This window comes from Callospermophilus lateralis, chromosome 11 (genome assembly GCF_048772815.1).
Source record: "Callospermophilus lateralis isolate mCalLat2 chromosome 11, mCalLat2.hap1, whole genome shotgun sequence".
Classification (NCBI taxonomy): Eukaryota; Metazoa; Chordata; class Mammalia; order Rodentia; family Sciuridae; genus Callospermophilus; species Callospermophilus lateralis.
The window spans coordinates 26,173,247-26,184,076 of NC_135315.1; the positions used below are offsets into that span (position 1 = coordinate 26,173,247).

The 10,830-nt window shown below is 42.2% G+C and overlaps 1 protein-coding gene across 2 annotated transcripts; it reads right to left on the minus strand.

Annotated features, from left to right (window-relative positions):
- Window positions 1-4,162: 4,162 nt before the first annotated feature.
- On the minus strand, window positions 4,163-9,899 carry Ankrd40cl (ANKRD40 C-terminal like). 2 transcript variants are annotated; one of them, XM_076870975.1, is made up of 4 exons: window positions 9,860-9,899; window positions 6,424-6,504; window positions 5,621-5,781; window positions 4,163-4,306 (listed from the first exon to the last, which is right to left on the minus strand). In XM_076870975.1, the coding sequence occupies exons 1-4, from the start codon at window positions 9,897-9,899 to the stop codon at window positions 4,163-4,165; spliced, it is 426 nt and encodes a 141-aa protein (XP_076727090.1). The 2 variants fall into 2 exon arrangements, with proteins under 2 accessions (XP_076727090.1, XP_076727091.1); XM_076870976.1 differs by lacking the exon at window positions 6,424-6,504.
- Between the last annotated feature and the right edge of the window lie 931 nt (window positions 9,900-10,830).

The following is a 10,830-nucleotide window of genomic DNA, read 5'->3' on the forward strand; positions in this document are numbered from 1 at the left end:
CCTTTAGAATAGGAGGTGAGGGGTTTGAGCAAAATACGTTTAGATGTCTTTTTATATATGTTTACCCATATGTTCTGAATCTATCTTCACTAGCCTAATTAGAAACATTTATTTTGAGACATAGAAGACAGCACTTTTAAGTTGAACATTTGGCTTTTAAAAATATATTTCAAGGAAGCCAAAGCAGAGAAGTAAATGTATTTTTCATTGTTGTATCAGAATTTTTAATTTTCTGTTTTAAAAATGCACTTTGAGAGTTTCATAGATGTGTTTCTTAACCTCAGCCATCCCATGTAGACCAGTTGTCAATAGCTGTAAGAACATTTAGGAACAACAACTTCAGAAATGGTGTGTCATAACTGGGTGTGCCATAACTCATCCATAGGTACATACCCTTGAGAAACTCTTACACATGTGTCAGGAGATGGATATAAAATTGTCATAATGGCAGCATTTGTAACAGGAAGAAAAGGAAAAAAAATGCTGGGAAGACCCCAAGTCAACACCTTTGTTGGATATATAGTGTGATGTATTCCTACCATGGAATTCCATAGAAGTGAAACTGAACTACAGCTCCACGTGTGAACTTGGATGACTCAACAGTATAATAATGGTCAAAAGAGCAAGTTACAGAAGGATTTATCCACTATGGTTCCATTACTGTGCTGGTTAAAAACAGGCTGTTATGTACATGGTAAATGAAAGAAAAATAAGGAAACGATTGACACAATTCAATGTCAGCTGGTGCTTTGGAAGTTTGGAAGGAAATGTGATCATGGAAGGCAAAGGGGTCTTCAGAGCAATTGGTGACACTCTTTGAAGCTGGATGGGCATTTTCTTTTTAAAATTATGTTTATGTGCTTTGATTTTGTATGTATGATATTTCTTAATAAAAATTAAATTTAAAAAGTGTGGGAAAGGTCTTGGTGTAGGTAGTGACTGATAACATGTAAACATAATGTACTTCATAGAATTAATCCTCCTTAAATGCCTGGCAGATTGAAAAGGTACTGTTTCTGGACTGCCAAATTCAGAGGCATAGTCAATAGTTACTAAAAGCCAGAAACAAGACCTAGTTATGTTTCTTTGTGGTATCTTCTTACCCCCTTTTAATCTTTAAAACAATTTTAGTTTTGGTGCTCCCCTTTTAATCTTTAAAACAATTTTAGTTTTGGTGCTAACCCGGGAGTGGATCTTTTCTTTTTATGCTAGTTGGAAGGGAAGCTTTTTTCTCGGACATAAGCCAGTCCAGAGGGGGAATCTGCTGAGCCATGCCCTACTCCTTCCCCTTTTACCAGAGTTAATCTCTTTGGTTCTTGCTCTGATTTTAGTAGGGGTATAAGAAATAGTTAATACAGCTGTTTCTCTTTAAAAAGGAAGAAAGTGATTGAAACTTGAAAAGCACCTGCAGATGCATTAGGTTCATATAGCTAAGGCCTCTATCAGTTACTAGTTGCCTTCTTCCCCCCAGTCCTGCTCTCCAGATGAGACCTTTTTTGGGGGGGGGTATGGGGATTGAACCCAGAGGTACTTAACCACTGAGTTAATGTCCCCCACCCATTTTTACATTTTATTTAGAGTTGCTTAGGGCTTCACTAAGTTACTGAGGCTGTTTTTTTTTTTTTAAATTTTTCAAAACATTACAAAGCTCTTGACATATATTTCATAACATTTGATTCAAGTGGGTTATGAACTCCCATTTTTACCCCGTATACAGATTGCAGAATCACATCGGTTACACATCCACGTTTGAGGCTGCTTTTGAACTCAAGATCTCTGGCCTTGGCTTCCTGAGTCACTAGAATTGCAAGCATGCCTCACCGTGTGTAGCCACAGAGGAAACATGGAGTGAGGTCTCAACATCCTTCCAAGTGCCATATATTGTAAAACAGATGTAGCTCCCTACCCTAGTAAAACAATTTAAAAGTCATAAAGTGAAATTGTACCTTGTATACAATTTTACAATCTGACTTAGGTTAAAAAACTGTCAACTTATACTTGAAACTATTTTGCTGTGTGATTCTTTCCCTCCCTTTTGGGGTGTAGACTGTTTATTAATTTGGGTTTTGAGTTTGCTCAGGACCTTGTGATTAAATGGATTCTCTCGTGGATCATAGGAGGCACCTGTGTAAGTTCTGCATATTAGAGTAGTAGAAGCTTTCATCCTGACAGTGATTTTGTTTCAAGTAATAGGCTTATCAGATGCATTTAAAAACAACCTAAAAATCTTGTTTTTCCACAAATGATGAATTCAGGCTGTTTATCAACCCTTGGGCCCCTGCCTAAATTTGAGGAATAATAAATTGAAAATACTTCAGGAAGGTGTCACTTGGGTATTGTCCTGTCACCACCACAATCTCTTGACATTGGAACACTGGGCATTCAAGTTGGTTTGTATTATAGGTCATGCTTTTTTGGTACCAGGGATTGGACCAACGAGAAACATTTTCTGCCCTTTTTTCGTTTTATTTCGAGACAGGGTCCTGCTAAGCCTTTAGGTGTTCCTGAGGCTTGTCTCAAACTAGCAATCCTCCTTCCTCTGGAGCATCTAGGATTATAGGTGTGCCACAACACCCAACGTAGGTCATTACTATGTTTTTTTTTTTTTTTCATTACTATGCTTTTTAAAACATGCATAAGATGGACATGGTGGTGCACACCTATAATCCCAGTGACCCAGGAGTGGGAGGCAAATTTGAGACCAGCTTGAGAAATTTAGCAAGATCCTATCAAAAATAAAATAAAGAATATGTGGCATAGGTGCTTAGTTACATTCATTGATGTAGCCATGGATGCCAGTTGAATTGTATTAATGTGTTACAGTCCATGAATGAAATGGTGGGATGGAATTCCCAGGCCTATACCATTAACCATTTCCTCTTGAACAGTTGGGTAGAAGTGTTTGCATAATGCTTATGGGTCTTTTCCTCACTCTTGATCAGCACTGAGCTTTTTTTTTTTTTTTTTTTTTTTAAGAGAGAGGTGAGAGAGAGAGACTGACAGAACTGACAGAATTTTTAATATTTATTTTCCAGTTTTTGGCGGACACAACATCTTTGTACGTGGTGCTGAGGATCGAACCCGGGCCGCACGCATGCCAGGCGAGCGTGCTACCTCTTGAGCCACATCCCCAGCCCAAGCACTGAGCTTTTGAGAAGTAAAAAAGAAACAGTGACCTGTTTCACATGCTGAAGATACAATTAAAGCATTGAATTTGCCCACAGGGAGCTTTGGTATTTATGTATACCTCTTCTATAATGATCAGAGATGACATCATAGTCTGTAGAAGTTATGGATACGTAAAGAAGTGGTAGTGTAGTGTGTGAGAGTAAAAGTGGGTAAGCGAGCAGCTAATGAGTGCTTAACAAAATACAAGTAGTTGTACTAGAAGTCAACTGGAAGAGTTGACTCAGATTCTAGGCAGTGTAGGGAGGAACTTAGCATATATTTGATGACAACTGACCTTGGAAATAGATGTTAGTGAGGTTAACAGCTGTGCTATCTCCTTCTCACTTGACTGAATTCAGTGGTTTGGGCTATGCTTGACTGTTGTGTAAGTTTTCTTTTAAAAAGTCTTAAAGGTAGTTACTTGGGTTATATAAATCATGCCATTTTATGGGTAAGTTTAAAAGTATGCAGATAGGACTGGGAATGTAGCTCATTGTAATTGCCTAGCATACACAAGGCTCTGCATTGGATCCCTAGTATCACCCAAAAAGAAAGTCGAGTGTTTTAAAAAATAGGGATTGTTGCTCTGCCCTTAATGGGGTTCACATGAAGGATACCCCTGTCATTTGCTCTGGCTGAATCTCATCAAAGCATACTGATTCCTAATCAGGATTGGGGTGCAACACTAGAAAATAATTTGCTTTGGTATGGATGTGATAGCTGTGTTTGTCAAAGGGCCACATCCCCAGTCCTCTTTATTTTGAGACAGGATGTATTTAAGTTGCCCAGGTTGGCCTCCAACTTATTCTTCTTGCCTTACTTTAGCCTCCCAAGAAACTGAGATTACAGTCAAAGCCCTTTTGAATTTACTCTTCTCCCAGCTCAGAATTTGGAGATAAGGAAATATATTTTCCTAAGTTCAAACATGAAGTCAAACTTCATGTGCATCCAGCATTATCATTATAAAATAATGATTCCTGTTTAATTTGGGGGGTTAATAAGTCATTTTTGCGGCATTACTATTGTAGCAGGACTTTTCTGTTAGAGATGGTGTGTATTGTATCCATTCAGAGCTTCCATTTTTCATTAAAAGGAGTTCTATTTCCTCAAAGTCCTGTAGTCTTCGAATGTCTTTGTCCTAAATGTGGAAAAGAAATTATGTAATGGTTTATAAATACTCGATGAAGTCATGTCATCATGGGTTCTTGCCTACACTCCTATTTCTCATTGTTTTGTCTTTATCCACTGTAAACCATTAGCACTTGAGAGTTGTGGTGTTTGTTGTTGTTGGTGGTGGTGATGGTGGTGTTTTCCTTCTGCACTGGGGGTTGAACCCAGAGGTGTTCATCTATATTCCTCATCCCCAGCCCTTTATTTTCTATTTTTTGAGACAAAGTCTTGCTAAATTGCTCAGACTGGCCTGCAACTTGGAATCCTTCTGCCTCAGCCTCCTGAGTATTTGTGGTTGGATTGCAGGTGTGCAGCACTGCACCGGCTCCTATTGGAGGTTTCTAAGGGGATGATAGTCCCACTTGATGCTGCTGAAGACAATGGGTAGGGCAAACATGTTTTAAAGCTAACTGCCAAGGGCTGGGGATGTGGCTCAAGCGGTAGTGCACTCGCCTGGCATGCGTGCGGCCCGGGTTCGATCCTCAGCACCACATACAAACAAAGATGTTGTGTCTGCCAAATACTAAAAAATAAATATTAAAATTCTCTCTCTCTCTCTCTCAAAAAAAAAGAAAAAAAAAAAAAAAGCTAACTGCCAAGAATATGCCATAGCTGAGACACCAATAAAAATTGCCAAGGCACTTTGAAAAAAAAATACTATGTGAAGAAATGAAATTTTCTGACCTGGGGATATAACAACACTTGCCTAGCATGTGTGAGGCACTGGATTTTATCCCCAACACTGCCAAAAAAGAATAGTTATTCCTTCTGAAATTAAAATTTGAGATCTGTGTTTCTTATTTTTTCATAAAATTTTTGGATCTTTATTTCTATGCAGTGCTGAGAAGCTAACTCAGTGCCTCACATGTGCTAGGTAAGTGCTCTACCACTGAGTTACAACCCTAGCCCAGAGGTCTGCATTTTCAATCTGGAAAATAAATGAATTGGTTTTCTGCAATTACAGAGGCAGACCTTTGCTAAACAAACAGAGTGGGCATGTGTTTTCTGTCCTGAGGACTATGCCACCTTTTGTCAGCCAGGCAGGTTTGCAGAGATTGCAGTGCCAAAAATACTGAACTGCAACTCCTAAGTTGGGAAATCACTTGTCATTCAGAGGTTTTTTAAGAGGTCATGGATTAGTAGTTATTCAACGTTATCTGCTACCTTGCTTGATCATTCTATAGGCTGAATTTCTAATATCTTTAATTTCATTTTCATATTAGAAACGCAACAGTTGACTCACAGAACATTCCCACCTCATTTAGAAACTTGTAAACCTTACCTTTCTGAGCAGAGTGTTAGGTAGCTTTCTGATCTTCTCCACTTGCTCTGGGTTAATTCCCAGTTCACAGCAACTCACTTTTAGTAGGTTTTGATAACTCAGCTCTTGTCTGTGCAGTTCAATTTCAATGAAGTCATTTTCTTTGGGGCTCTGAATTCTTACTTTAAGCACCAACTCTAGATCGCCCATAAATTAAAATTTCAGTTAAAAAATATGTATTTTAGAGACTTTGGACATTATCATTTATTACAGCATAGATGATCCTAAGTATTGAATACTAAGTAGACATGGAGCTTCCATAGACTAAACGTTTTTCATTCATAAGCTGAATTTTTTTTTCTTTTTTCTAGCATGCTGAGCAAACTTCAGGATGTATTCCAAACAGAAAGCGTACAGTTTGAAAGCAGCCAACAATTTAGATATCAATTTTGTTTCAGGGCTGGGGATCAAACCCAGGGCCTCACACATGTGGGCACTGTCCATTGAGCTACACCTCCAGCTCACAGCCAAGGACTTAAAATATGCAGTGGGTATTTATATGCCTCACCCCTGGGCAATGCATAGCAGTTGTTTTTACCCTGGTTATTTGGAAAACTTCAGGGACATGTCTCACTGAGCAGAGTGCAAACTTTGTGATTCCTACTACACCCCCTGAGAGGAGGAGTCTGCCCTCTTTTGGAATAGTGGTACTAAGTGTATGTCTTCAATCTACTGTCCTGAGGAGGATTACATGGCCTAATGGTGCACTGTAAGCCACCTGGTGAATCTGGCTTTGCAACATGGTGGAGGGCTTGAGTCCTCACCTAGGCAGGTGTTGTCAGGTTTGGCATTAACACTTGGGGCAGTTGTCGAGTGTGGACTGGTGCCTTCTTGCTTATGTTCACCTGGAAGAGAATTGAAAGAAGGAAAAGTTGAGAAACAGCAGCACCTCAGCATGTGGCTAGTGGCTAGATCTGCAGGTCAGATGAGGGACAATGACACTCTCCAGTCCTGCCCTGCAGCCTATCCTCCCCTTCTTAGGCGGAAAGCCAGGTCAGGAAAAGGGCAGTAATTACTTTCAATCTTGAACAGTAATTTTCCTTAATCACCACCCAGATCATGAAAGGGAGCTGAGATGGTATTTTTAATGGTGTATAATGTGGGAAAGAAATATTTATAATGTGTGTGCTTAGGATTCCACTTAAATATTTTCAACCCTGAGTGTTTTATGTTTAGATCGCTAGCAGAGTTACACAGCTAAAAAAGGTCGCTTTATAAGGAGAAACGTTTTCACCCAGAGGGAAGAGAAAGAAGTATTTGCATAGTGTTTTGCATGAGTCAGTCCTTTCACATACTTCTTTCTTTCTCCCCTATCCACCTGACACCGAAAGCCTGACCTATACCAGACACCAGGCCAAGCCCTTGGGGAAATGATTAAGAAACAACTCCAAGAGATCTCTTCTAGAGTTTATAGGCCGGCAGCAGAAACACATCAGTAAAGGGGAAATCATGAGGGCGCCTGGTGTGGTGTGCTGAAGGCAGCCCCGCAGTACTGTGGAAGTATATAAGGGGTCAAGAAAGGTTTCCCTGAAGGTGGGGCCTCCGACCTCCATCTAAAGGATGAAGAGTTCTAACCAGTTCCAAAGGGCAGAGGGTGGGAGGAGCTTCCGGGCCCTGTGGGAGAGGAAAACAGCCCAAATGTGGCTGCAGGGCAGAGAGGCGGTAGCAGCTTGATTATGGGATTAGCCTTGTGCTGTCCAGTTTAAGTAGCCACTTGTCACATGAAATTAGATACACACTGGATTTTGAAGACAGTGTGGAAAAAAAATTTTCGTTCATTTTTGCTACTGATTACATATTGAAATGATGACGGTTTGGATATATTGTATGAAATAAAGCATTAAAATTTTTTTTTTTTAGGGCTGGGGATGTGGCTCAAGCAGTAGCACACTCGCCTGGCATGCGTGCACCCGAGTTCGATCCTCAGCACCACATACAAACAAAGATGTTGTGTCCGCCAATAAATAAATATTTTTAAAAAATTTTTTTTAGTTGGACACAATATCTTTAGTTTTGTTTATTTTAATGTGATGCTGAGGATCGAACCCAGGGCCTTGCATGAACTGAGCGCTCTACCGCTGAGCCACAACCCCAGCCCCCCTGAAATAAAGCATATTATCAAAATTACTTCCACCTGGGGCTGGGGATGTGGCTCAAGCGGTGGCGCGCTCTCCTGGCATGCATGCGGCCTGGGTTCGATCCTCAGCACCACAGTCAAAAATGTTGTGTCTGCCAAATACTGAAAAATAAATATTAAAAATTCTCTCTCTCCCTCTTTCTCACTCTCTCTCACTCTTTCTTTAAAAAAAAAAAAATACTTCCACTTGTTTCTACTTTATAAAATGTGGCTACTAGAGAACTTTAAATACAAACGTGGCTTGAATTGTATGTATGTTGCCCAGCACTGGTCTAGTGAAAGGTTTTGGTCTCTTCTCAGTTTTCAGCAGGAATTGTCATAATCAGACTTGCATTTAGGTTGTGGCAGAGAGGAAGGGGACGCTCACTGCTCTCAAAAGAATCCTGTGAAGAGTAGACATAATTTCCATTTCAGACTAAAACATTGGAGCAAAACGGTGAAGATCTTGCTCCAAGTTAGTAAATGGCAAGACCTGTGTGCAGCTGGGCCTGGCTACATTATCTGTGAAGCAAGTTACAAAAGAAAAGTGAGGAAGGCCCCTTTCCACAGATGGATGACCTTTGAGGGACTGTAGCCTCACCCCCTAGACATCCTGGCTGCCTGGTGGGGGAGCTGAGAGGCCAGCTCTTCCTGCGGCCACCCTTGCAGCATACCATGGAGCTGCCTGCCCCTTCCTTGACTCCTGATCCTTCTTATGTCTGAGCCCCATCAAGGATGCAGATGACAGCAGAATGAGGGACTCTGGCAGATGGTTACAGCTGGGGCTGGCCCAGGTGTGAAGGCCACAACGCCCCCATGCTCCATTGTTCTATCTGATTCCACTTTTTAAAATACAAATTCAAAGCTAAAATTAGAAAAAAATTCAAGTCAATGACCAGAACATGACATTCCAAGACTGTGGCCTTTCTGAATGCAACCGTTGTGCCACAGGGGCCAAAGCCCCTCCAGCAAAGAGGCATCTTGCCTGGCTTATTAGTCTTTCTTTGCACAGCAATAAAGTCCCTCTCCCAATACATGGGGCTCTGCACAGTCTCGTCCTTGCCCTTCCACCCTGAGCCATGGAGGTGGCTCGGCACACAGTGAGACCCCTCTCCCAGGCAGTGACTCAGGCACCAGTCCAAGACAGGAAAGATACCTTCCTGTCACTTCAACTTACCCGACACATGATGCAAGAACTTTCCACCCGAGTCCACCATGCTTAAAAATGTCTTATTGTCTGCTGGGCGCACTGGGGTAAGCCTGTCATCCCAGCGGCTTGAGAGGCTGAGGCAGGATGATCACAAGTTTGAGGCCAGTCTCAGCAATTTAGCGAGGACCTAAGCAACTTAATGAGACACTGTCTCAAAAAATAAAAATGGGGGCTGGAGATGTAGCTCAATGGTAAAGTACCCTGTGTTCAGTCTCCAGGACCCAAAATAAAAGTGTTTTGGGGGTCCAATTAGCACATCAGATCATCTGTGGATAAGTAGGCTCTCACAGAGATCCGAGAGCACTTTTTGAAGTCAGAGAGATTTGGGTCTGTTCTTCCTCAGCTACTTAGTAGCAGTGACAGCGTAGACAAGTTTATATAACCTCTTTAAGCCTCAGTTTTTTTTAAAGAGAGAGATGAGATGAGAAAGAGAGAATTTTAATATTTTTTAGTTTTTGGCGGACACAACATCTTTGTATGTGGTGCTGAGGATCGAACTCGGGCCACATGCATGCCAGGCGAACGTGCTACCACTTGAGCCACATTCCCAGCCTGAGCCTCAGTTTTCTGATCTGAAAATGAGGTTCATCATGTCTGGCTCACAGTAAGAAGGCAAGGAGGAAGTCCACAGAAGGTGGGCACTCCTGGCACAAGTGAGCACCAGGAATTGCTGGCTGCTACCAGTATTTGTCATAGCTGTTGCTACCTGCGTCCCCCAGAAGGGACACTTGGTCCAATTGTTCTATTCTGACAGACTGTCAGAGTGCGAGAGGTCATGGGCGCTGCTGGGCACAGGATCACCCTGGACCAGACTTCCCCACTCCCCTCCACATGTTCATTGAGGGCTGGGATGGAGGCAGAACTCCAGACTCACCTGCTGACTTCTCTCCGATATCCAGTTCCGCCTCAGCCATGGGTCACCTCTGTGGTCCACAGACCAGCAGCCCCTCTTACCTTTATGCACAAACTTTCAACCAAATAAAAAAGTGCTTTCTTGGGCTGTAGATGTGGCTCAAGTGGTAGCACGCTCGCCTGGCATGCGTGCAGCCCGGGTTCGATCCTCAGCACCACATACAAAACAAAGATGTTGTGTCCGCCAAATACTAAAAAATAAATATTAAAAAAAAATTTAAAAAAAATTTAAAAAAAGTGCTTTCTAAAGCCTCGGCACATCTGCCTGCAATAAAAACAGTATGTTCATGTCATCAGCCCCATAAGATGGGGCAAGGTCATTTTTATTTTACGGCTCAGCAAACTGAGACATGGGTGTGTTGTATGATTTGCACTGGGTGACGCAAATGAAGAAAGAGACTGAAGTTCAAGGCTCCCCACTCCTTCCCCAGACTGTCCACTGGGAATGGTACAGACCAGGCCAACAGTACTTATGTAAAGGAATGGCACCCTTCAGGGGGGAGACCTGAGGGGCACAGCCAGGAACCCAGCCAGACCCTAGCCTGGAGTCTAGCCCACCTTGGGAAAAAGTTAGAAGCTACTACATTAAGGGTAAAAAATAAATCCAATACTTAGTTTCTGGATTGAACAGACTCTGCCTCCTCCCCTGTTGTCTCTTCCTTTTCTCTCAGCCCCTTCCTCAGCAGCTGTGCGTGACAAAAAAGAAGTAGGAAGCTCCCAATTCATACCTGGGCAGACAGCCTTGTGGATGATCCTGGATCCCTTGATTCTAAGCATTGAAGTGGAAAAGGCAGGCTGGAGCAGGAGGTTCCGTGATGGGTGGGTGGGGCAGCACAAAGTCCTGTCTCAAAGGCCAGATGAAGACCGGAGGCATTGTAGCAATGGGAACCTTGTGTCTGGGTGACCCACTGAGACAGAGGATGGTCGAATCGA